Raw genomic sequence first — 27,893 nt, forward strand, 5'->3', positions numbered from 1 at the left:
GTAATATTTATTCATAACATGGGACCAAGTGAAAGTGTAAATACAGTTACTGATAATAATTTGTCTTTGTTATAAGTTCAAAACAGAAATAAATCATCTTAATCTTAACCACGTATTTGAAATTATAAATAACAAGTGCCTTCAAACATGAAAGAAACCTATGTACCCGTTAAAGACAAACATACTTTATCAACTCGTCAAATTAGCACACTTTTAGAGTGGAATAGATAATGTAACCTTAAGTGCAATTAATTAATGACTGGAAATCCTTGTCTACAGACATTAAATAAAGAAATAAAAACTGGACATTTTAAAACCTCTGTAAAAGCCGACTTACTACAAAAAGCTAGGAAAAGAAGATAATTACATTAGTATAATTAGATTATTTATGGTCTTTTTCTCTATAATTAAACTCATGTAAAGAAAATAAAAATGAATTAATACCTGTAATTAAGAAATAATATATCCTAAACAGTGATTTTATCGCTCAATAACATCACTGTTTGGAGTTCGGATGCGAGGAATTATATCACGAGGGCGTAGCCCGAGTGATATAATGATGCGCATCCGAACGACAAACAGTGATGTTATCAAGCGATAAAATCACTGATTTGGATATATTATTTCGATTCTAACACGACATTTACAAATAAATGTTGAGGTACTTGATAGTTAAGCAAAATTGCGCCTGATTTGTTTCCGAAACTTATTTTCAGCGCGTTGGATTTTTAGTGGTTACGTCACGTGTAAAATGATTACGTCACATGTCTAAATATATAACGTCAAACTGTGCATCTGTTGCAAAATAACACACATTTTTTGTTCTTCTATGTTCAATAGGGAAAAATGCGGGTCGTGTTAGAATATATATTTTAATATACTTTATGTCTTTGAACAATTTGCAAACATCATTTTATTAGTTTCAATGTACTTATGTTTGTTTGATAAATAATGAATATTGTATGTTCTAGTAAGTATTTGTCCAAAGACCCCATTGGTTATATTAAGTTATATTTTTAAATGAACATCCTCCTGTGATACAGATATTTGTGACTACCAAAGTACTTTTAGACAAACCACACAAAATTTATTTACTTTGATGTAAAGTTTTTATTGTGTATATGTTTAATTTAACTTGAAACAAAAATTCATTCAAGAAACGCTTTAGTCGGAAACACTAGTTGAATTTCTTATGTTGTGCAATATGATATGCTCTCACATTATCTCTAGTATCAGTGTATACCATTTTGATAAAATGCTTTGACATGTAAACAAACAAAAAACGTATTTATTTTCAATGGTGTTCTGGTGATAACTGACTACCGGCTGTTCAGACGATAGTATATGATCAAATAAGACACTTAAATAAATAAATGTTATTGTATATGTTCGTCATAATATGAGACATTATTAGAATATGTGCCTTTAGTGGCCCTTATTTTAAAATTTACATCTCAACGTTTCGGCTCACAGAGAAACTGTATACCTTTCTCTTCGTTGTAACCATGGAAAATGCACAAAATCCGCTTCTTTTTCATCTTCAGCAATATCTTTGCTGCTACTTTGAGTGTTTTCGTCTGCCACCTCATATCCTGAACCGTGCTTTCGCTGATAAGTAACAATAGGCGTTATGAATTAGGGTAATTATAAGTGAATTCTTAAATAATACACCGACACCATTTGTTTTGCAAATTTAGATAAGCGGAATTACATTTTAATTGAAAATTACTAATAAGTACCGTTCAAAACAGTCTTGTTAATAAGATGATATTTTTGTACCAGATTATGATTTATCTATTTCAAAAGTTTAAAAGTATTCGTAGCTTCTTTTTCTTCTTTCTTCGCTTTTTATTTGTGTTCATTTACTCTGTTTATGATGGAATATACAGTTGTCTTAAGATGGCCGAATGGCAAACGCCATTGACTTCAAACCCGATTTCGGACTCGTGTATATGAGAAAGCTACCCAGCTTGCGCACGGAACTTAGTTAGTTCTACTTAGGTGCTCGTTTGTGTTTGAAATAAAGCTTAGAGAGGCACCCGAAGTCTTCCTTCGCCAATAAAGCCGGGAAATCGCCCTATGACATATACGTCGGTGTGACGTAAACCTAAATTAAATTAAGGAAGTCAAGGTACAAGGCTTGCATGTGTGCATATACATCTAGAATATGTATAACAATAATAACCTAGTTTTGTAATGGTTGTGGATAATTGTATATTTTTCTTGTTAAGCACTGTGCTATGCCTTTCCTTTCTTGAAATGTAAAAAAAAATCAAATTATTGTGTTTTTTTTTTTCAAACATAAAATCTATTTCACATGTCAGAATAATAAACATAACCTCTGCTGGAGACTGGACTATTTAAACTCGTTATTTCAGTTGCTTCGTCAGACACCATTTAAATTTTGCAAACTGTATATTATATAACTTATATTTGGTTCCAGAAAACGTGAAAAAGATATTGTAAGAGCAGTGACAAAAATAAAATTCATATCAAGAAAAGAATATATATATATAACAAAACGTTGAATTAATTTAAGTTTACATGTTTACAATGTGCATTTATTTTGTTGAATTAATTACTTACAGTCTGGGATTGCCATATTGGATATGCGAATTTTCCACCAACTTGATCGCCTTCCTTGTATTCTGCCATCTACAATATTTGCTGAAGCTAGTAATTTTTACAATTATACATATAGACATTAATGTAAATATACAAAAGGGTTGGGTCAAAAGTTATAACAACATTATCGGGGGCCCTCCCCAGAAAAACTGACTGCAATGTTATTTAAAAATAGATGTGAAAAAGACATATGTAAAGTATGATTTATAAAATTGAAATATAAGAAAAAAGTAATCAGAGAAAAAAAGTAAATAAATACATTTTCTGATATTTTGAAAATCACGCCGCCTACTCCTTACAACAGTTTTACTTTGAAGTTTGCAGTTGACAATATTCTAACTAATTTGTATAGAATCATAATAACACATTATAAAAGAAATTCAAATGTTGTACAGCTATCTTAACCTTTACGTTTCTTTTACGATGAAATAAAAGCATGTTTTGAGGATAATTTAAAATATTTATACCGAAAAGTAATTTTTTGGCATTGACATAAAAAATGTTCAGCGTCCTCTATTAAAACACCGCATTCACATGCTGGGCTTTGTTCAATTAAACAGTTATAAATATGATATTAGTATTTTTGGATGGCATAAGGTGATAATACAAAATGTTAAGTGAAAAGGTACACTTGATTTAACAATAACTCCCATTGGTTTGTGGGGAATTAAAATTACAAAAAAGTGAGGGGGAATAATTGTAAATTAGTTAAAATTATAAATGTTAATTTAATCTAAGCCTATGCATGTACAAGAAAAGCATTGATCCAAAGTATCAAAGGCGTCGCCAAAATATATTTGATAAAAAATTGCACCTTAATATTTAACAGAATATGTGTACTTTATATCAGTACCATTACTTGTGACCTAGAGGCTAGGACCCTGTTTAAGTTGACACTTGGACCCAAAAGAATAGACTATGGCTTGGCAAAAATGCAAAGACAGTTTATATTAAAGCCAATTTACCAATCATTTATAGGACTCAACAGATAAGACAGAGTTCCTTTAGATTTATTTTACCAGATACAAGGATACCTGAGTCATAAATAAAAACTTATTGCTTAGGGTTGCAGACATGTCATTGACAAATATAAGACATAAAAAAGACCTAAAATAGGTACTCGGAGCAGAAGTTGAATCAGTACCAGCCACATTCACCAGCTGCTGTCAATCAGAAATAAGACTTCAACCATATAAGAATGTTCATGTGCAGCATAGTGTGATCAACTGTATCTAATGCGTTTTGTAGATATAAAAGTATCATGCATACAAAAATGCCTTTGTCCATTTCAAATTTAATACAATCTGTTAAATGAATCAAACATATGTCAGTTAAAAAACCACTTCTAAACCCTGACTGAAACTGCCTCACCATGACTTGAACCCATGACTGTCAGAAGATAAACTGATCTATCCGGCCGGCAATGCACAATCTCTTTAATAATTAACAGTTCTAAACTATAACATATTTCTCCACTTTTTGATATTTGTTCTCCAATATCTGATGTTTACAGAGCATAGTGAATTTATGCAGTCACAGGATGAGAAAACCGTGCAGCTTGACCAAAGCTCGAACCTGTGAGCCACAGAATAATGTACCGCGGCTATAGCGATTGAGCTATATGGCCGCTTACACAATTTCTCCTCTAAATAGTTAACAGTTGTTCTAAACTGTGACAGTTACTTTTAGATATTAAGTAAACAGGCATATTAATTCTAAGAAAAAGAAAAAACTTAAATACTCGTAGTCTTAATTAAAATAACACTTTCTATATTGTATGTCTATTTTTACTAGAAAATGGCTTAGACAGTTATTAATTGTGCCATTATTTATATCAGATCAATTTAAAAGTGAACATAACTGTACGAATACATGTACAATATCTATTTCTTTTTACAGATAAAAAAACTGATAAGAAATTTTATGGAGGCTGATTTGTGCCATGTTATATTTTGCATCAGGATGCACCGGGTGAAAACATGAAAATACAACAAACAAACCTCTTTGTAGTATTTTCATGTTTTCATCTGGTGCCAAGTAACTTTTTGCAATTGTATTTTGTCGGTTTTTCTGTGGCAAAAATCACCTATATAAAATTTAGTGCATAAATTTATTTAAGTGCAAGGAACAATCTACTCAATGAAACGTCTGGAGCTGTCCTTTTCAAATGTTAGAAAAAGTAAAAATAACAATTCAGACTTTATATCCTCAGATCCCCTTTCAAAATTCCATTTCATTTAGTTCCGCCTATTGGAATTTCGAAAGGGGATCTGAGTTTATGAAACCTGCATATCACAGATATGACGTCAAAAGAAAAAAATAAAAAGCAGGCCACATATCCTAAGGGTGATTCAACATTATTTAAGTTAAGAATAATGGAACCACCCAAAAAGGAAGATGCCGAATAGAAAGAACTAAAATAGCACAACAAATATGTCGTGCTGAACTATCTTTAAGGATCGGAAACATAACATCCCTGATTGAATGAACGGGGCGACTTTTAAGGCCTCCACACGGCACAAACAACGCTGATGTGGCGATAAATTAGAGAAATAAGAATCCCTAAAGAAAGCTCAACACGGCAAAATTGAAAATGTTGCAGGCTCGGATTGACTGAGTCTGAAGACTTATTTAACCTCAATTCTGGATAGGTCATTATGCTACCTTTCAAATCTCACAAATTAAGAAAATAAACCACAACATCCAGACTAAGTCACCCTTTACAGTATTCCTTTAACTATATTAAAGATACTTTTATTAGCCAGCTTACACTGGGTATAAACCTGTAACCTGTATACTTATCAATACATGTATTATCCTTTATAACTTTAAAGTCTCATCCGTTTAATAATAATGTCATAACTGTAGCTCTTTAAATACAGAAATATTAGAAGTACAAATATTGCTGCAATGCAGCAATTAAGAGGCTCTGCGCAAAAAATGCAGCTAATTACAGATACTTTACCAAATCATTTCTGCGCACAGGGTATTTTCTATTTAGATTATGTACTATTGTACATTTTCCGGATGTTTTGAAAATCATTTATATTTGAATTTCTATTTGAATTTTTATACTAATCGTATGCGAGGAGCCAGGTATTAAATTAAAAACATATGCTGCACTGATGCCTACCTGGTAAGGAAAGTAATTTCAATACAAACAAGACATGTAAATGTAATATGACATGACAGTAGTGCAACATCGTTCTGTTTGTGTCACTATATTCAAAAATAGATGAGATAAAAATATCAAAGCATGTACATTTTCTTTTACCTATAATGCTACTCATTTTCTACAAATAACAACAACTAATCATGGTAAGAAATAATAAATCCATATGTAAATAAGCCAAAACAAAAACCTTCATCGACTTATTTTTCAAAAAGTGTACATGTTTCGCAGCAAATGGTATGTCATGTTATTTCAAGAGAAGGCATTAATTGATGCAAAGCATCAAAGGGCGTCCAGCAAGTGACGATGAACAAGTATACATCTGATTACCAGATATTCGTATAAAGTTTTCAATGGTTTATTGGATTTTACCAGAATTGTAAATGTATGTACATCATATGTATATCATAGATGAAAGGGCGGACGAAAGACATTATTTATCATGAACTTTGGTAGGCTTGCTAGAGATAAAAATATTAAATGTATTTTGACTGGAATATTCAAAACAGTAGTCAAAATGAACTAAGTATGTTTCTTATTATTATAATTGTAACAAATATACAAACAGTATATAACAAAGTAACGAAAGGGATTAAAATAGTAATATTACATGCATTTTTTCATGTCAAATTAAGAAAAATGGTTTCTTTTGATATCTTGGACATATATTACAGTATCCATATTTTGAGTCACAGATAAATACTTAAAGCAGAACATACACTGGAATGAAAAATGTGGGATTAATTTCAGAAAAACCAAATTCAGGATTTGTTTTGTTATACAAAAATAATGGTACATTAAAAATCATGAATAAATCTGCTAATGTTGATAAAGTAAAACATTATTTATCAATGGGAGACCTCAGTTTTAGACAGGTATAACGAAATTCACAAACATGTTCATGCGAGTCAAAGATATAAAAGCTACTTGATATTGGTTATAAATAAAGAGTAATTGTTAATTGATTTATTTGGAGATCATTCTACTATTTTGTTGATTGATTCAAAATCCTCATCTGACCAACCAGTGTGTTTACATTCTTATCAATAAACTTCAGACGAAAGTTTCTGTTGTTAAAATTGCCACAGTATTGGACATTCCACTCAAACCACTTTAAAACCGATTGCGTTCCAATTTCCTACAGCAGAAATTCGGGAAATCAGGGTCAATTAAAATATTCAGAAGTACAACCAGGGCCGTAAAGTAGCTATTAATTTACCTGAAAGAACCTACGGAAAAGACAGTTCCAAATAAGAATACAATGATATAAAAATATAACAAAAATGGCCTTCTTCATTTTTGTCGATAAATTTATAAAGAGTGCAATATATGGTTGAAAATGTTTGCATTACATTTTCTGCAAAACTCTATAAATTGATTTTATGACTTTCACAATGTTAAGGTCTATTTATAACTTTCGAATATATGTACAGCAATAAATACATACATAACCTACTGTGTATTACAAAATATAAGTAATTTCCTGTAGAAGATACAAATGTAAGAAATAAATTACCGAATTTAAGTTTATGTTTTGTTTTTTCTTTCATACTGCTTTTATACGGGAAATTTGTTCCCGTTCTCATTCATTAATGTTTCATATATAATTGTACATTAAATATATTTTGTTTCATAGTTGATTCTGCATTAAATATATATTGCATGCAGTACCTTTAAACTTGATTATTAGGCTCCGCCTACTTAATGTACTGACCAATTGACATTATATTGTCAGTCTTAGAAATAAACTCATAGTATCAACATCTCGTATTCTCTTAATCCACAGCAAATAAACAAACATAAATCATGGTGTCAGCATAAAAAAATTTAATTATTTATTAAAATAATTAAAATAACAGAAATTAAATATATTTTGGATTTATAACCATTATAAAAAGATTGATTCACAAACAAATACAAGAATGGACTGGGAAGCTAGAGACTTGGGAAAATGCATTTAAGAAGTTTAAAGAACATTGTGACTTTATGTTTGGAGGGCCACTATAAAATAAAACAGAAGAAGCTAAGTGCAACTATTTAATGCTATAGGTTGGTGAGAAATGTCGCCAAATGATTTCAACCTGGACAGTTACAGCTGAACAAAGAAAACTGCTTCAGACCTACTATGAAGGTTTGAGACATATTGTTCGCCCAAAGTGAACCACATATACTCTAGGTATAAATTTAAATCGTGCACACAATCTAAAGGACAGACCTTTGAAGAATTCGCCACAGAGTCAAAATAATTAAAAAAAGGACTGTGGCTATGCAGACGGGATACAAAGCGAGATGATACGTGATCACATTGTATTTGGTGTACGTTCCCACCAGAGAGAAACTCATCAGTGAAGGATCAAACTTGACACTTGAAAAATGTACTGACTTGTCTCGCACTTATGCATCAAGTCAGACACAGCTCTGGAATATAAGCGGCCAAGCCCAATCCATCAATGCAGTCAAGAAATCCTCAGCAGCAACAGCAGCAGCACCATTTAAGCAGTTTCGGTCGCAAAGCAGGAAGGCAAACGGCAGCAAACACAACACTAGAACCAATCAACGAGAATGTACTAGAAATACAAATAACTGTAATAACTGTGGGACTTACCATTTAAAACGTTATACATGCCAGTCCAAGGGTCAAAAGTGTTTGTACTGTACAAAGTTTAATCATTTCGCAAAAATGAGTAGGAAAAGAAAACAGGATCTAGGAAGCAAAAATGTTAATGAGGTAACACATTTTAATACAAATGATCTTGATTGTTCCCTACCCCGTCATGATAATGACATGTATGTCTATACAGTTGAGCATGACAGCACAACAAAATAGATAAATACAGAATCCCTAAAGAAAGCCCAACACGGCAAAATTGAAAATGTTGCAGGCTCGGTTTGATTGAGCCTGTTCATGGACGGTACTGGAAAGTGCAAGTTACCGTCCACGCCCCCTAGCACCGGCTTAAGCAGAATTCAACATTTAACATGAACTGGTAAAATTTGAATTTGGAAACATCCGCAGATGTGTTCATATGGCGGTTATCATGGAACCTTCAATGTGACACTTCCGTGCCATTCCATGAAAAGCGGCATATGGTCCCCAAGTAAAAAAATGCGTGTGCCCTAAATGAGAAAACAATGGGCGGAACTAAATAAAATGGAATTTTGAAAGGGGATCTGAGGTTATGAAGCCTGCGTATCACAGATAAGACGTCAAAAGACAAATTTAAAAAGCAGGCAACATATCCTAAGGGTGATTCAACATTATTCAAGTAGGAATATTGGAACCACCCAACTAGAAGATGCCAAAAATTTGAAACTAAAAATACCACAAGCACAACAATAATGTCGTGCTGAACGATCTTCAAGGATCGAAAATATAACATCATTGATTAAATGTACAAGTCGAGCATTTGCTAAGGTCAAAGTCTGCTCAACAGAACTTAATATGTAAATTGTTGCAGGAGCTCAGGTTAATGTTCTCCCAAGGTCAATATTCAGAACATTAGGCAAATTAGGTTCTATCCTTTCAACACAAAATCAATTAACCGTATACAATGGTCAGCCTCTCGAAGTCGATGACTGTATCAATCTTCCTTGTACATATAGAGAGGTCAAATCTCTACAGAAGACAGCCTAAAGAATGCAAATGATACATTTTGTGCAGAATTGGAGCAGTGTCTGAAACATTTACCAGGAGAAAGAACAATTTGTCGATGACATTGTTGTTTACGGCAAAGATAGAGCGGAACATGGCCAAAATCTGGACTCACTCTTGAGAAGATGCCAATTAATAGGCATCTAGCTCAATCCCTACAAAACGGAAATAGGGAAAACAGAGTTAACTTTCTTTGGCCACTTAATAACTGATCAAGGTTAGAAAAATAAATCCTGCAAAGGTCAAGGCCATAGCAGAGATGCCATCTCCTACTTCTAAACAAGAATTGCAAACAGTTCTAGGCATGGTCACATACTTACAAAAATTTGCATCCAAAGTCTCAGAGATTACTGCACCCATGAAACAGCTTCTATTTAAAGATGTAGATTTTAGCATTTTTTACACAAAACCATGGTCTACTACTCTCTTACTTTGACCCAAATAAGGAAATTACTCTTCAAGTCGACTCGTCTTAGTACGGTTTAGCTGCAGAACTCATGCAGGAGGGTAAACCAGTTGGTTTTGCCTCAAACCATTTACGCCTACTGAGGTCAATTATGCCCAAATCACAAAGGAATTGTACGCTGTAAAAATTCCACCAGTACATTTATGGTAAACGTATTACATGTCAAAGTGATCATAAACCTCTCCAAGCTATATGGAAAAAAAGCTTGAACTCAGCATCTCCAAGACTGCAGCACATATTACTGCATTTGATATTGATGTAGTTTTCATCCCCGGGAAAGATATACCCCTATCAGATACTTTGTCTCGGAAATTCTTACTAGACACATGCCCAAAAATTGCTAAATCGGCTAATCTAGAAACACATGTACACACAATAATGTCGAACTTACCAGTGAGTAACAAAAAAATGGAACAAATTAGGTTAACAACCAAATCTTACCCACAAATGAAAATTCTTTCAAAAGTTATTCATGAAGGATGGCCTGATAATAGATCAGATTGCCCCCAAAGTATCCTTAAATTCTGGAATTTCAGAGATGAACTATCGGTTAAAGATGGTGTAATCTTTAAGAATACTAAAATTCTAGTTCCAATAGAGCTCTGATCACTTATGCTTGACATTATTCATGATGCACACTTAGCTGAAAAAATGCTCAAATATAACTCGAAACGTCAAAACATGGCCACAGATATAAAGTAAAAAGTCCTGGAATGCCCTATAGGTATAGAACATAGGTTTTCAAGCCCAAAGGAACCATTGAGACAAAAAAAACAAGAAACATGGCAATGCCACGAAACCAGGTTTTCAAAAATGTTGTTCTGATTCTATACTATAGTATGAATTTTGGAATAAAGATTGCTATGAATATTCAAAAGGTTATAACATGACATGAAGGAAAAGATAATATTCATGAGAATACATGATAATGAGTAGGATGTAAATTTCGGCTAACAATACTGTCTGCAAGGAGTATACTTAATAATGAGACAACAATTTGAGTTAAATGAAAGCAAGTTTGAGAGGGTTCTATAGATGTTTTAGTTCAATCATTGAGACATCAACTGCTGAAAAAGAAAGCAAATAGATTATATTGTTAAAATGGGCTTTCATTAAAAATTGCGCTAAATTCCGAGATGGATTCAATGAGATCTTCAGGATGAAGTCAATTCAAGGTCAACATCATATAGAAATATACGCTTGCTCTAAAATTCTTCAAAAAGTTCAAATTTTTTAAAATTTTCAAGTTACAAAGTAGACATGAAATAATATATCATATCTTTTTTAAATTACCTCCAAAGATGATATGACCTTTGACTGCCAAATCAAGTTAAAATCATGTAAACAGGATTTTCAATGTTAATGTCACTGTGACCTTGACCTTGGAGCCAGCCATGCGGAACATGCGTTCTGCACGTCATCTTGATGTGGTAAACATTTGTCTGAAGTTTCATCAAAATTCTTCAAAGGGTTGAAGAGTTACAGAGCGGACAGGATTTTCAATGTTAATGTCACTGTGACCTTGACCTTGGAGCCAGCCATGCGGAACATGCGTTCTGCACGTCATCTTGATGTGGTAAACATTTGTCTGAAGTTTCATCAAAATTCTTCAAAGGGTTGAAGAGTTACAGAGCGGACACAATTTCGTTTGACGCCCGCCCGCCCATCCGCCCATCCGCCCAGCCGCCCGCCATACCCCAATCTAATAACCAGGATTTTCAAAATTGAAAACCTGGTTAAAAAAAAAAAAAAAACCTAATAGGCCATGGCAAATTTGTGCTACAGATATCTTCCATTGGAATAATTAAGATTATGTGTTATAAGTTGATGCTTACAGCAAGTATTTTGGAGTCGATGACTTCTAATCCAGTTACCTCTCTGGCGTGGGTTCGATCCCCGGGAGATGCTTTGGTAGTTTAGCGCGGAGGAAGGTAGTCTAGTACTGGTGTAACTCTCCAGGAACGATGGTTAGGAAACTACCCGCCTATATGACTGAAATACTGTTGGGAAAAGGCGTAAAATGAAGCAATCAAACAAACAAACAAAACTCGAGTACAAAATCTAGTACAGTCATTAACAAATTGAAAAGCTTCTTTAGCAGACATGGAATATCTAAAATATTATACTCTGATAATGGCCCCTGTTACAAACTTTACATTCATTGCTTAGTACTGGTCGGTTCCAGGAACAGATTCGAGAGTGTTTCAATAAGCTTATAGCTTCCAACAAAATCGAACTAAAATAAATTTGTATAAACCAAGTGTTTAAAATTGATAACTTCAGGATGTCATCCTTTCACTGATTTAATATATGGATATGCATAGCTTTAATTTTCTACCTTTCATTTTTATTAAAGGTTATTTTTATTAACAATTCAAATACAAATAAATAGAAAATAATAATAAGTTTCACATAATGATTAGAAGATTCCTGTAGCAGAATACCTGTAGGTATGGTATGTATTAACTGAACAAACTAGAAAAATCCATACTGTTTACATACAACAAAAATAGTATGTACTACCCAAGATACTCGTAGACAGGAAAGAACAAACAATTTTGTAAAAATGAGTTTCTTCGCCTTAAAATAAAGAAAACTTTAATTGAAACCCAAAAGAACACCATCAAAAGCGAAATTATGACATGTTGCAGGCTCATTTTTGTTAAGCCGTGGAAAGTTATGTTAAAAAGTATTCTCCAAATGTAAGATCCATGTGATAGCAGTAATTACATTGCAGAAAATGGGATAGCTTTTAATATCCGGATACTGGTACACTTTGTTAAAGCAACCATTCTGTGCAATAGATAAACGTAATATGAATAAAATCAATAGGATAATCGTTTCCAACAGTTCCGTTTCCAATCCAAATACTCATTTGCAGGCGAACGTAATTTACAAATATAAACATAGCCTCTCTCATCAATGTAGATCACAACGATATTTGAAATCCGGCTATTAATATTGCCAATAAAGCTTAGAGACTGAGCCTGAAATTTCATGAATATAATATCACGATGCACATCCTTTTTACATAAAGTTATTAAACACAAATATAATAGTGGGTTCGATCCCCGGGAGATGCTTTGGTAGTTTAGCGCGGAGGAAGGTAGTCTAGTACTGGTGTAACTCTCCAGGAACGATGGTTAGGAAACTACCCGCCTATATGACTGAAATACTGTTGGAAAAAGGCGTAAAATGAAACAAACAAACAAACAAAATAACATATTTGTTTTCTTGATTTTTACGAATCAAAATATTAACACAACATGGCGTTAACTGCTTATAATAACAGCTCCTTCCATGGGAGAAAATAAAGCATTCCATAAGAATTGCGTTGCCAAAAATATACAAAATATATAAATAATACAAAAATGTTAGCAAAGATATTTTGAAAAAAAAAATGAAAACAATCCAAGAAACCTTTGTTATGACGTTTCCACAACAGCTGCGAAGCCATTATACACTTATTTAGCGAGCGATAAAGATATATCATAGCAGATGACTCGTTAATGAAAACAAATCTTACACGCACCCCTGTCCTACCTTTGAAAGACAATAAGGTTTTTTTTTTGTAAAAAGTGTAAACGTATTTGATGACTGTAAAACATCGCTGCCAATTTCCATATACGATGTTCAAAATACGATATGCACGGAAAGACAGACAAAGACAGGGGTTTACGAGTAAACTGTATCTTTTGCCTTTGATGTTTAGTGACAATAAACTTTTGATATATAGAAAACATACAAATAAGTTTTAGGGTTTTAAGTACCAATGATTACAAAAAAGGAAACTTATTACTCACAAGTCACGATTAAATTTAGTTACTAATGACCATAAAAACATGTGGCCAATATTTATTTCGACATTTCCTTAATAACGTTTTGATGTCAATTTATATACATATTTGATAATAGCTTGCTAACAGTGCTGTTGTATAACTTGATAATAATTGCTGATCCTAAATGTTCACAAGTCCTTATTCATTATGACTGTAACATTAATTTTGGCCCTGTTGAAAACTGACCCCAAGATTTATTCAACGGATTTTGATCAATTTTCAATGTTGAAAACTGATCAACCAACTATAGAGAGCACATTCATTAAAACTGATAAGTGATCAAAATAATATTGTCAAACATGTCTTCATATGGTCATACACATGAAACAGTAATAAAATATTTATTCATTTAATTCAAGTGGACCAGGAACTTATAGCAATTGGCAAATCTATCGGCAATAACTGATGATGGACAGCTATATGGTACTTATTTTGTGAACTGTAATATTATATTTCATGCAGAGGAATGTACATTTATGTTTTTTTCCCTCTATAATGGATAATCGCCTGCTAGTATTAAAGAGACTGCCTTTCAATGTTATTATGTAAAAGGTATCATACTAGTTAAAACCCATCACCTCTTAGAATGAATATAAACTTAGGGATTTAGAACAGCCGCTTTATCTTTCAATATCTCATAAATATGGACCGTGCATTCGTATTACAGTACATTTTTCGTACTTCTTACATACTGATCAGGGGAAGTAATTGCTGCATCGTTACGGTTACTTCCCCTTATCAAGACAGAACAATTAAGAGTAGGTGTAGCATATGTAAAACATTTATTGGTATGAGATAAGAAACCGTTGACTTCATACATGTATTTACGTTGAAATAAATATGTTGAGTAGGATTAGAAAACAAGTCATAAATTAAAGCGCACAATTTTTATTACCTAAAGCATACCATAAGTTCAATTTTGCGCAATGTAAAACTATGGCAAGGACGAAAATAGATCGATTTATTTATACCCACCATATGGAGCATATATCCGTTCTAAACAAAGTTAAGAGGATATTTCTTAAATCTATGGCTAGTTATATGAAAGAATATTCTAATCAGACTATTGAATTTCAACACTTGATAATACTAGTTCGTAAAATAACCATCATTATCAACTGCATAAAAACAAATAGTTTGAATAGATGCTTCCTCTGTGGAAGTCTCAATGGGCATGTCGGATTCCGGCCACATAGACCCATCTGTTGGAAATCTTTGTCTTAAACTTTCGTGAAACAGTTCCCTATCCAACATATAGATTAGCTACCTTTTGTTTTGCATTTCGCATGGGTCCAGCCTTGGCCATGTTATGCTTGAGAAATCATTTTATGACACCTGTGAGAGATTCTGTTTCTTCTAAGCGTTCTCTATTACAAACATACGTTTAACTTAAATTCAACTAGCCGTAAAAAATCTAATTTTATTAAAATTTAACGACTTTTTGATTAAACTTAAATGTTGAATTATTGGCAGGGTAAATTTTGAAAATTGACAGAGGTTGATTTTTCAACATTAAAAAATGACACATGGGGTAAATTTTCAACGGGGTCAATATATAAGGTTACAGCTGCATTTGGTGCAACGTAAACGCTTTATTTTCTTTTTAAATTATGTAGAATTGACATTTTTCAGAATTTCCCGAAAAATGTTCTAGAGAGTATTTGTACTTACAGCACTTTCTTCGTTCGAAAATATCTTCTGAAAGTATCTTTAGATGATTATCTTAGGCATAAACATTTTTGATTCAATTTTTGTCAGAGATTAGTACAAGAAACATTTTGAATAGTCATTCGTTGTTGATCTATTTGAGGAACTATCTTTTTCAGGAATAATCTACGAAAAGTTCTTTTATTACTATTGTTGAAAATCAGTGATCTTCAGTGTTTTAGACATTAAATCATTCACCAGAAGAATCAGACAGGATTATTTGTTTATGAAAAGTGGCATTTTATCATTTTAACATTATTTATTACGTCGCCATATGACCTATACTGTATCTGTGTGACGTAAAACCCAATTAAACTAAAACAAACGGTGCGTGAACGTAAGAGGGCGATTAAATGGGTTCGAATGTGAATACTTTTTCATTTTACCAGATACTTATAATTTCTATTTGTCATGGCATAATTATGATTTATGTTTAAAAAATGTTTTTTACTTGTTGGTCTACACGTATACAATGTTTTACATAGTCGAAAAAAAGATAATAATAATTGATAATAAAGGTGGTCAAGATGAAGTATAAGAAAATATCCTAACATATAAAAAGACTGTAGGCCGCCCTATTCTTTTTATCAAATGAACGTTACTAAAACATTCTGAATGATATTTGTATAGAATTTAAAACAATGATAATAAGTCGCACAAGTCGTTATAGATAATTTTGCGTTGTAGTACACAAAAATATAAAAAAAACTATGCCAAAATGTAAAGTTTGGTTTACTTTAATCTGTACAATCACAATTTATGTTTATATGGGGCTTATGTCAACAACTTCGTAGGTGAGACTACTCAATGAAACTTTAGTATGGCAATAAAAAACAATAAAAAGCTTTAAACCATGTATGTGTTCTTTCAGTTGAATTTATAGACAATTCCTAATTAATTATATTTTATCTAACGCGTTCGTTTCGTTTGCTGTAATCGTTAACGTTAACTTTCTTTGGAAAAAAATAAAATAAAATAAAATAAATAAATAAATAAGTAAATAAATAAATAAATAATAATAATAATAATGATAATAATAAAAAAATATCACAAAACCGGATCTATTGAATTATGATATTTACGTTTTACATCATTTTAATCTGTGTGTCCGAGGCCTAAAATAAACAACAACGGAATTCATTAAGAACGCCCACAACGACACAATTTACAATATTATAGTCTCGGTTTGATTGTGCATGGTCATGGACATTGACGGTACTGGAAAATGCAGGTTACCGTCCACGTACACTAGGACCGACTTAAGCAGAATTCAACATTTTCACACGAAAATGCTGAAATTGTGAATTTAGAACATCCGCAGATGTGTTTATTCGGCGGCCATCATGGAGCCTTCAATCACATAAATGCTATTTCATGAAAAGGGGCGTATGGTCCCCACATAAAATACAGGGTGTGCCCTTAACAAGTGGCATCATATCCTTAGGGTGATTATACATTATTCAAGTATGAAAACTGGAACTACATAAGTTTTAAAAGGTTAAATAGAAGAAACTAAAAATACTACAAACATGTACTTACCCCTTTACATAACCCCCTTTCTTATCTGAATGCAAGTTTTGAGGCTGAAATAGTTGGAACCATTTAACCCAGAAGAGAAAACAAATGAATAAACTCAATTTCACCTGCTGAGTAACCGGTAACGTTATTAGAGGTTCTCTTTGACTTCTTATAAAGGTATTGTTAAAACCAGCAACACCGCTGCAAAAGAGAAAGTAAATCTATTACTGATAAGAATAAAATCAGTCGATATATGAGTACTTGACATGTTTTAAAGATAAACGTCATATCCGGTTTAATGTACAAACACGTTTGTGGATCGGCTCGGGTAATCCGCGTACCTCGGTTATAAATCATAATAACCTCGAACTTTTTTACATCCGGAGAGAAATAAAGTCTGTTTCGGTACAATTATGATCACTCAATTTAATAATAAAGAAATCAATATTAACCACTTTTGATTTCTACAACCATCATAATCAGTTATAAAATTATTTATTATTTATATAATTTAGGTGGCCTTTTACTGAAACAAAGAAGAAATAGAATCCCTAAAGAAAGCCCAACACGGCAAAATGTTGCAGGCTCGGTTTGATTGAGCCTGTTCATGGACGGTACTGGAAAGTGCAAGGACCGTCCACGCCTCCTAACACTGGCTTAAGCACAATTCAACATTTAAACACAAAAACGGGGAAAATTTGAATAAAAAACATCCGCAAGTGCACGTTCATCTTAGTCAGAAGATCCCAGCATTAAATTATTATTTGTTTACATGTTTAGTTTATTTGCGTAGATTAGACCGAAATACCGTTTCCGTTCTGTGTATTCTTACTATTATGTTCAGGTCTTCATCCGAAATTTGACGGGAAAGAACCGAGAAGGTGCAAATTAGATAGTTTATAGATTTGACGTATAATTTGGCTTCTATCAGGTAGAAACAACCTTATTAGAAAATATGAACAAAGATTCAAAAGACGTTGTAGTCACAAACTTAAAACAGTGTTTTGTAAAATTAGAGGCAGGAATGCTAACCTTGAATTAGATAACTTAATAATTAGATAACTTAATAATACTTCTAACTTGTGTTTTAAACCGTAAATTTGACATCTTGGGTATTTAAAAAAAAACTTTTGAATGTTACATGGCTTTCCGTAGTTCGTTCATAACCGACAAAATACTCTAAGACAAGCTAAGCTAGACTCTGGTAGTGTCGTTTTTGTGTGCGTGAAAAATGATGTTGGTAATAATTGTTATATCTATATTATGATAAGAGTATTTGATCACATACTTTGTTACAGTTTGTAAATGATTTTAATTCAATATCATGCTAGGAGAACAAAAATTGTCTACTTAACTTCTAGGTAGAAGTGCAATTTTATTAAATTAATTATGGCCTTTCTGTTTGTGAGGTTTATGTTTGCTGAAGTAATAATATTAACGGGAAACAAACAAAGATTATTCTTTGTTTTTAAGCATGATTAATGATTTCATGAGGCATTGGAATCAGACGTTCAACAGCTACGCGAACGCTTCGCAAACAAAATAAAAACATTGCGGTGTAACTTTTTAATATTTATATCAGTGTGATTGTATATGCTTACTGTATATATTTATGTTGTATGAATTAAAATAAATATTGTTTAAACTATTTTTTAAATATTTTAGTGCACTAAAATTAATACTCTTTAATCTAGAAATATTCCACAAATAGCCAAAAAGGTCAATATTTTTTGAAATTAAATTTAGAAATTCACGGAACGTAGGCTACAAGAAATTCTGAAAAGTGTTATTACCCACACTATATGTGATATACCGTGAGTGATATGGATTTTTTTCAACTATTAAAACCAAAAATATCACGCGTAGGCATAAACTTTTGCAGCAGTTTGACAGAGTATAAAAATAAACTTAGTTAATTATATTATTCTGAAGCAACAGTCATGTTTGAAATTTTAACACAGTGGGCGTTGGATTACACTCGTCAATAGATTTCTTTTATACATTTTCTATCGTTTTGCCCATCCTTTTAGAATATCATAATGATAAAAAGTACACTAAATTGAAATAACAGGATTCATTATCAACACAGTATACCAAACTACTATGAAATCGGCCGTCGCAATTATTCATTATTCGCTGTTTTGAACAGGAACATTTAAAAAAAGTTTCAGTCTTTAACATTAAATGCTGAAATGGTGTAAATACATATCTGCGGATGTTAAGCAGAAGGTATATAGCGACCAAAGCGGCCTTGAGCTAGAAAACTGCACAAAAGAGGTCCGGGTTGCAAACCTTGATACAAATAAAGAAATATTTCAATATATATTGTCCTTTTTTCTCTGTACATGCTACGGACACTGCCGAAGATTTGTCGATGTTTTGTTTGTTCTGTTCATTAGCCATATAATCATTATGCAATATTGACATGTTAATAAAACCGGAAAATATTACATTTATTTTAAGCTTTATTATTTCATGTTATTCTAACAAACGTAAGATCAGACTATTTCCTCTTATAGAAAATGAGTAATTCTTAAGTATGTCTTGTATCTCTATTTTATATACAGCATCTGTATTTGCAAAAAGGAAATTTTGTAATATTTGGATTTATAATAAAAAATCTGTATTTTAGTAAAACTACGAACTTCATACAATAATAGTCATGTATATAACGAGTGTACGGATCACGGTATATTAGTCATATACGTTTTTCATGATATACGGTCCAAACATCTCCGTATTTTAAATTTCACGTATTCTATTGTAATATACGAAATCCCGTACACTTCCGTATATCCATATAGTTTCCACAGTGACGTCATAATTGCATAAGATGTCGTTAATAGCGATATTTTGACACAAGCCGATCTTTTGACTGCCAAACAAAATAAGAAACACACTGTGATAGCGTTACTTTTATGCAAAGGTGTGGGGAAAATTATGCATGTGTACAGAAAAATTTGAGTCGGTGAACCCCTATTATTTTAGTCATTCAGACTATACATTTAGAGTATACATTTGAAACGACGTTAACAGAAAAAATCAAACATTTATTTCAATATTTTTTAAAATAAGCAGCTTTAAAGCCGAAAATTGTACCTAAACTGAATGTCAAATTTTATACCAAATTGCCAATTTTCTTTCCATTTTTCAAACATTTTTCGACGTAAATCGATAAGTTTTATAGCAGCATATAGGAAAAAATAATTCCCGTCGAATACCGTATAATCAAAAATATTTTGTCTTCCGATAACGATGTAATTTCTGTAACAGTTGCCAAAGATATGCAACGGTGTCATGTTCCAAAACAGGCTTTGTTAGTCAACTTTGACGTCATGTGTACAGCAAATGGCTGAAACATTTGGAATGACATCAACGGAATATAATCTTAAATATGGTCAACTTTTTTTACATGTCAATTTTCCAGACGCAACTCGAAAGTGCTCAAAGTGTCGCATTATACTTTAATATAATGTTATGTGTTTAGACGAAATGATTTAAAGCTAGGTGCAGAAAAGATAAAAAAATAATTGTAAGACTATTTATTGCAAACCTTATGATGAATGATCGTCAGTTCCAAAAATCTATGAGTTTTGTATTTGTTATCCTTACAAAATGAGCCTTCAGATGAATGTTAAGTGAACAGCAATGGATTTTGGAAGTGTATTGATATTAACCAGTCTTTATCGTGATGAATACCAGTGATGGTTGTTTCACACGATGGTTCCTTGCCCTACCAATGTAAAGTCAATAGAAATCTGATTTTATTCCATTTTTTGTGTGAGTATATAAGTTCTATAATCATATCAATATACCCTTAAAAGATGTAATCTCAAATAATGAGGTTTAGCGCAAATAATAGGTGGGCTGGTTGATTTGATAATATTCCTAAAGTTTTTTAAAAAAAACATGATGTGACATAATGTACTAATTCTCAAATGTGATATTTTAATTAAAAAAGAGAAGGTGAAAATCACAAACCCGGTTCTAATGAAACTATGAAAAAATACTGTTTACATCATGCAACTGTAATGAGGGATTTTACCTTTCCAGGTGCAAGTTCCAAAGCTTCATTTGTTAAAATGAAGGTTATGTTATGATTATCATCGTCAAGAAAATTTTAGACTTATGAGAGTCTAAAAATGACCCCAGGTCGATTAAAAGGTAACGTTGACCAACACTGAAAAGCCTTTGATTCTTTCTCAATCCATTGAGAAGTTGCAGCACATTTAAATCAATTTTTAAGGAAAAAATCAACGCAAAATAGTGATTTTTGGTAATTTTGAGATGTCTCCCCGTTGACATGGTAACAGGAAATTTAAGAATGAGCATGTTGTTACAAAGGTAATGGTCCTGTCAACATTTGTGCCAAGTTTGATTAGTATTGAAGCAGTTTTTTTATGGTTTTTATAGCAATTTGAACTTGTAACGGGAGATTTTTCAATGAAACAGCCATTTTTCACAAAATGCTCATGCAGTAGTGGGTAAATGAAAAAAAAAATAAAATTAAGAATCCTTTCAAACAACATTTTTTCTTCATAATTATATGTCAGGCCATGCTTTTACATGGAAAAACGCGATTTTGGGTAATTTCAGGTATTTTCATCATTTTTTGTTAATGAAAAAAAAATTCTAATAAAACAACAATTTTTGCTTCATAATTATACGTGAGGACATGTTTTAGCATGGGAGAACGCGATTTTGGGTAATTTCAGGTATTTTCATCGTTTTCTGTTAACCCATTACGCAATATACACGCTTTTTAACGCCTTTTTTGCCCAACCTGTTTTTGTTGTCTCAAATAGTGAAAAATGCCTTATTTAGGCCCCTTACACTTGTTTTTGTTTGAGTAATGTTGTTTAAAAAAATGATCACTTTTTCGTCGCCACCCCCTATGCAAAAGATACATCAGGGGGTAGCCAGAAGGGGGATGTGCCCCTTTCTGTTTGGTGGGGGGATGAAGAGGTTCGGCAGTCCCTCTCATCGCCAAGAACATTTTGGACTTGTGAGATGATAAAAAATGACCCCAGGTCGATCATAAGGCAACGTGTAACCAACGCTGAAAAGCTTTGAGTCTATCTCAATCCATTGAGAAATTGCATCACTTTGAAATAAATTTTGATGGAAAAAGTCATCGCGCAAAAAATGTGATCTTTTTTGGCAATTTTGAAATTTCCCATCGTTGCAATGGTTACAGGAAATTTAAGACTGAGCATGTTGATAAATTTTGAGCGGTTTTTATAGTTTTATAGCAATTTTAACTTGTAACGGGAGACTTTTCAATAAAAACAGCCATTTTTCGCAAAATGCTCATGCAGTAATGGGTTAAGAAATACATAAAATTAATCGCGAGTTTTATCAAAAAGCTTATAACAATCTAGTACAAGTTTGAATTTTGAACAATAGTTTTTAATACAATTGTACTTTTGTCCTGCTAGATGGATGTTGAAGTATCCTTTGTACATTTCCTAAAGGGGGTTTGATTTCCGAATATAGCTATACATGTTGCTTTTTTCAATTTTTGGACGGTTTAAATTATTGATACTATAATTTTATTGTATGTTCTTTTGTTTCATAATTGGCTTAAAATAACTCCACGTGAGGTTAAGACCTAAAAATATAATTCGGAAAGGGTAACAATTAACGGTGCTAAAATTAAATTGAATATCGCTTTTGTGCAATTCTTAGCTAGATTTTAGTAAAGAACGTTGTAACGTTTTTAATTATTGTGTCCTTACGCACAATTAAAACGATTTTTTTCTAGAAAAAAAAAACATCAATAGGTATCAATGTTGAAATATAACGTAAACCAAAAAGTATGATACACACTGTATGATGATTAATATTTTAAAGACAACGTCATTTTCTCACCTTATACAAATTAAACCGAATTCTGAGAATGGAATTAACATTTAATAAAGGAAACGTAATTAGATCTTTTTTCTAGGTATTTTGCCGTCTATTTATGTTACCATCAAGATATATCACCAACCTCTAACCCGTGACAGGTAAGTGATTGAATTAAAATGCTGCCGCCAATGAACATACATGTCAAACCGGGCCTGCAACATTTTCAACTTTGTCGTCTGGTGCGTACTTTTAGGATCATTCTCTATTTCATTTGAATAAATTATAGATAAATTATAGGATATGTTTTTAAACTCTAACTTAACCATAATAAAAAAGACCGTCCTTTTAAATACAATATTCATTATACACATTACCATAATGGAAGATTTAGTTGAAAAGCCATTCTTAGCTATTGCATATTTTCATAAATGGTATAAAATTACCCCAAAGTCAAAACATAATGCTCTGTTACTAAAGTGAGGTCCGTGATTGGTTTTTAATGTATATTGTTTTTCGGGAAGTCCATCTGTTATCAGTTTGACTTCCCGTTAAATAAACAGGGAAGAACTGAATATTAGAAAAAGTTTCAATGGTAATTTTAAAATTACCAACTGAAATCTGTGAATATCATTGGACAATCTAAAAACGTTAAGGACAGTTCAAACCTATCTAAAAATGTAATATATAGTTCTACTTATTCTTAAATTAAATTTTACGGATAGCTCTAAAATAAAATGTAACGGGTAGTTTTGCTACTATAAAATAAAATATAAAGGATGGTTCTTAATTAATATGTACAGGAAAAGGATAGTTCTTTAATTTTTAGGTTAATTTGAAACTGATTAGACAATTTATAAAATCAAACGTAAAACAAGTAAAATCATCAATATCAAAATGCTATAATTAATTTCAATGTTTACAAAATGGGAATTTTCTTAGGAACATATAATATAAAATATAAATATATATACACTTATAATTTAAGTTTAAAAATAAATGAAGACAAACAAATAACCACAAAATAAAAAATACTGATTTTAATGTTTGACTTATGTCGTATGTGAAACATTGTATTTAATTAAATAATAATGACAGAAGTGGTTGTATTATTCTGCATGATTGCGATAATTAAACTATTTTCGTTTGTATCTGTACATTTTAGAATTCTTTATTTGATGAATTGGATTTGCTGATAGTTTTTGGGGGAGAATACCTTAAAAAAATCTGTTTGTTATATAGTTATTTTTTATTTAGTTGCATTTGTAAATGTATATCATTCAATAGAATGTAGTTTAATATTCTTATTTTGAGTTTGTCTCTACTAAGGTCCACTTCTTTGCCGACTGCAGAAGCGGACGTTCAAGGTAAAGTAAGTAGTTCTCATTTTGGATATCTGACAAATTGATTATAATATTCGTGTAGTTAAATTTCTGTATTTATTGAACTCGAATAAAATTATGTTATGCTCGAGAGAGGCGTGCATTTTTGATGTATTTCTAAATTTTAAATCATTTTGAAAATTAATATTTGACAAAATAACAACGCTTCATTGAAGCTTTTTTATATTTCGGAAAAATATGTGCTCCACAGGGGCGTCCGTGATCGACAGGTTAATGTCACTGACTTCAAACCATTTACTTCTCTCCGCTGTGGGTTCGATTCCCGTCACGTAGTTTGAAATCTTTCATGAGAAGAGGCTATCCTTCTAGCTTACCGAATGTCGGTGGTTCTACCTTGGTTCTCGTTCGTACCTTAAATAATGCAAGGAAAGATACATGAGGTCATTCTTCACCATTGAAGCTTGAATATAGCCATAAGGCCTTTATTGTATTGTTGCAACTTAACCCCCCCCCACACACACACGCAAGGACAAAAGGAGACGAAAAGTACACAGGCGTAGTGAGTTATACTATATATTTTTAAAGAGCAATTTATATATTGAGTATGGGAACAATAATATTACATTTAATCCCATGAAAAATGTAACAATGATGAAACTTCAATGTGTCTTTTGATCGGACATCGTAATTTATTGCATAAATTTTTATGGTATATATATATCATTGTATGGTATGCCATAATGAAATTACGTAACTGTTTACGAATATAATATTTCACTTTAAATTCACATCAATTAAAAGTTCAATGAGTGCCGTAAAAAGAAATTCAATTATTACTGGAAATTTTAAAATCTTTTAATGATCATCAGCAACATTACAAGCAAAAATGAAGAATGCAGTTTATTCAGGCTGCATTTCAGTAACACAAACAAAAAGATCGTTACAGTAAGTGAAATCATATAGTGAAGATTATGATCAGCAGAATATAAAAACCTGAATTTCTAAATAGTATTTCAAACAAGTAATAAACAAGTAAAATAAAACGATCACATGTTTCTCACCTTGAATAGTTAGACAACTTGACATATATGAACAGGCTCAATCAAACCGAGCCTGCAACATTTTACAATTTTGCCGTGTTGGGTTTCTTTAGGGATTCTGTTTTCCTCTATTCTATTTGATATATATGGACAGTAATAACCTTTAAAGTAAATGAATATAAATTTTATCTAGTTAAATGATTTATGAAAGAATGCATCCTTTTTTGTTGACCTCCTCCAGAGCACCCTCCAAAGCTTCTGTATGAGCACGCATAGTATCAATTAATTTTCGCTTCTCTTTCTCTATGTGCGCGATCTTATCTCTTTCTAATGACTCGTATTTTTCTTGCAGTCGCTTCTCTAACAATGCATCCATTTTTTCTAAAATAAATTTCATAAACAAAAGAAGATAAACAGATTTTAAAAATTTGCTTAAATATATTGTTATTAGATACTGTATATTTTCAAGGGGCGTCTTAAGTAAAGGGACAAACGGGTTGTGCTGATTTAGAAAATGTAACGCTGACTGTAAAAGGTATTAAAAGTACGCCAAAGTAATGTAACAACACTAAGAAAAACACATTGAAATGTTACAGGTCAGGTCCCCCATTTCATTCAACATATGTGTAATATTTCATTTGAATACCTACATTCTTTCCAAAACAGAACAACAAACGGGCAAGTCAAGGCACTCATGTACCAGAGGTGTTCAATTTACTATGAAACACAATCAAAACACGTTAAAAGAACCTATAGCTTACTTATTATGATAAACAAGGAAAAGCGGCGTTCAATAAACGCAACCCCACACCACCCGACAAGAACCAGCGACAAGTAATCCAGGAGAACTCCAAACAAAAACAAGGCAGAGCACGGATTATCCTAGGATAATAAGTTAAATGATACTTAAAAAGAATTAATAGTAACCGACAAGGAAATTAAGTAAAGTAATTGATTGATCAATAGGCCCACAAAGAAAAAGAGCACAGGGAATAGGGACTCGAGATTCGAGGAAGGGAGGGGCAAGATTTAAAAATAAAATAAAACGAGAGGTAAAAGGGAAGATATTTACCGTAGTTGAGAAAACAAGAGACACAACAAAAGTGTCATCAAAACAATATGAAACAACAAAGACATACGAGGGCTGTTCAATAAATACGCGGAAATATGCTGCCACATTTTTAATATTAATGGGAAATTGACGTTCTCTTATCATTTTGTAAATAAACATATAATAAACATGTACACAAAATTTCAATAAAATCGGATAAAAATTAATAGTACAATTTCAAGTATTTCAAAGGTAATCGCAGTGAAACCGGTCCAACGTCGAAACGACGTCACGCTCAACGCATGTATGAGAGACAACCAAAACACGCACCTAGTCCTTCTCAAAATACTCTCCGTGAAAGGAAACACACTATTTACAACGGTTGATCCATGACATGAAACTATTAAAGTAGGAGCCATTATTTATCTCTGAAATTGCACCTTGCTCCGCGTAGGACAACTCGTCCACATCATCAAAGTGTTCTCCCCGCAGGACGTTCTTCAGTGTCTGGAACAAAAAGAAATCGGATGGTGCTAGGTCAGGGCTGTAGGCCGGGTGCTTGAGGACTTCGAAGCCGAGTTACCTGATTGTGTACTGTGTTTCGGCCGCACGATGAGACGGTGCGTTGTCGTGATGAAATATCGTGTCGGCGATTTTCGTGGCCCGCCTCTTTCTCCTCGCCCTCATAAAATCACGTCTCAGAATCTGAAAGCATAAAGAAATACAATCATAAGTAAATTGTCGTTATAATTTATTTTCATAATTACTAACACAAATATAAATAATTATTAGGTAATGTATTGACATAATAATGAGTATATTAGTATAGATTAAATAAATTTATTCACCTTAGAATAATACATCGCCGTCACAGCCTGACCCAGGGGTACCGCGTGGCTCAGTATCACACCGTCGACGTCAAAGAAGACGATGAACATCTGTTTCCTTGCAGATGGGCCGACTTTAAACTTCTTAGGTGAGGGCGATCCTGGAGTTTTCCACATAAAAGACTGTGATTTCGTTTTAGGTTCGTATAGGCTGATCCATGTCTCATCAACAGACACTATCCGTCGCTAGAAACGTTCACCTTCTCTATGAAAACGTCTGAGAAATTGATTGCAACACCGCACCCTTTCCACTTTTTGTTCATCCGTCAACATTTTAGGAATCCACATGGCACACATGCGTCGCATATTGAGTTCATCGTGAATGATGCGATGCACTGTGCCAATGCTACAATCCGATCTTTCGTGTACTTCGCGAATTGTTATCCGACGATCATTGTCAAGCAGCTCCTTTATCACAGCGACGTGATTTGACGTTACGTTAGGACGTCCACTGCGTTTGTCGTCATGGGTGTTTTGTTGGCCACCTAGAAATCGGGCATACCACTTGTACATTGCTGTTTTCATCGCCTGATCACCATATGCTTTTTTGTAATCTTAAGATTGTTTCTTTCTTTGAAAACCCTTTCAAAACACAAAATTTTATTGAAGATTGTTGTGTCATATTAACGCATACGCACTAAACAATATGGCCGCTTAACGCATAAATGACGTCACACACTAACATGGAATCAGGTGCGTAACGCCAACATAAATTATGCAAAGTTTGGTGAAAATCGCACGGTAAA

General features: G+C 32.6%; 2 protein-coding genes across 4 annotated transcripts in view; both read right to left on the bottom strand.

The window, feature by feature from the left end:
• The window catches only part of LOC132742230 (guanylate-binding protein 2-like), a 52,514-nt gene extending 35,268 nt beyond the window's left edge, over positions 1 to 17,246 (bottom strand). The window contains exons 1-3 of one of the 3 annotated variants that reach the window (XM_060730566.1): positions 17,105 to 17,246; positions 2,587 to 2,673; positions 1,487 to 1,608 (exon numbers count right to left, since the gene is read on the bottom strand). In XM_060730566.1, the coding sequence (XP_060586549.1) occupies positions 1,487 to 1,608; positions 2,587 to 2,655 (191 nt within the window). In that variant the 5' untranslated portion in view covers positions 2,656 to 2,673; positions 17,105 to 17,246. Of the gene's footprint in view, positions 1 to 1,486; positions 1,609 to 2,586; positions 2,674 to 17,000 lie in introns of all 3 variants that reach the window. The other 2 variants (XM_060730567.1, XM_060730568.1) reach the window with 2 other exon arrangements.
• Positions 17,247 to 24,201: 6,955 nt separating this feature from the next.
• LOC132742231 (guanylate-binding protein 3-like) overlaps positions 24,202 to 27,893 on the bottom strand; it is a 34,673-nt gene continuing 30,981 nt past the window's right edge. The window contains exon 11 of the mRNA XM_060730569.1: positions 24,202 to 25,590. Within this exon, the coding sequence (XP_060586552.1) occupies positions 25,412 to 25,590 (179 nt within the window). The 3' untranslated portion in view covers positions 24,202 to 25,411. The remainder of the gene's footprint in view (positions 25,591 to 27,893) is intronic.

The sequence above is a fragment of the Ruditapes philippinarum genome, unplaced genomic scaffold (assembly GCF_026571515.1).
Source record: "Ruditapes philippinarum isolate M1 unplaced genomic scaffold, ASM2657151v2 ctg935_1_1_1_1, whole genome shotgun sequence".
Classification (NCBI taxonomy): Eukaryota; Metazoa; Mollusca; class Bivalvia; order Venerida; family Veneridae; genus Ruditapes; species Ruditapes philippinarum.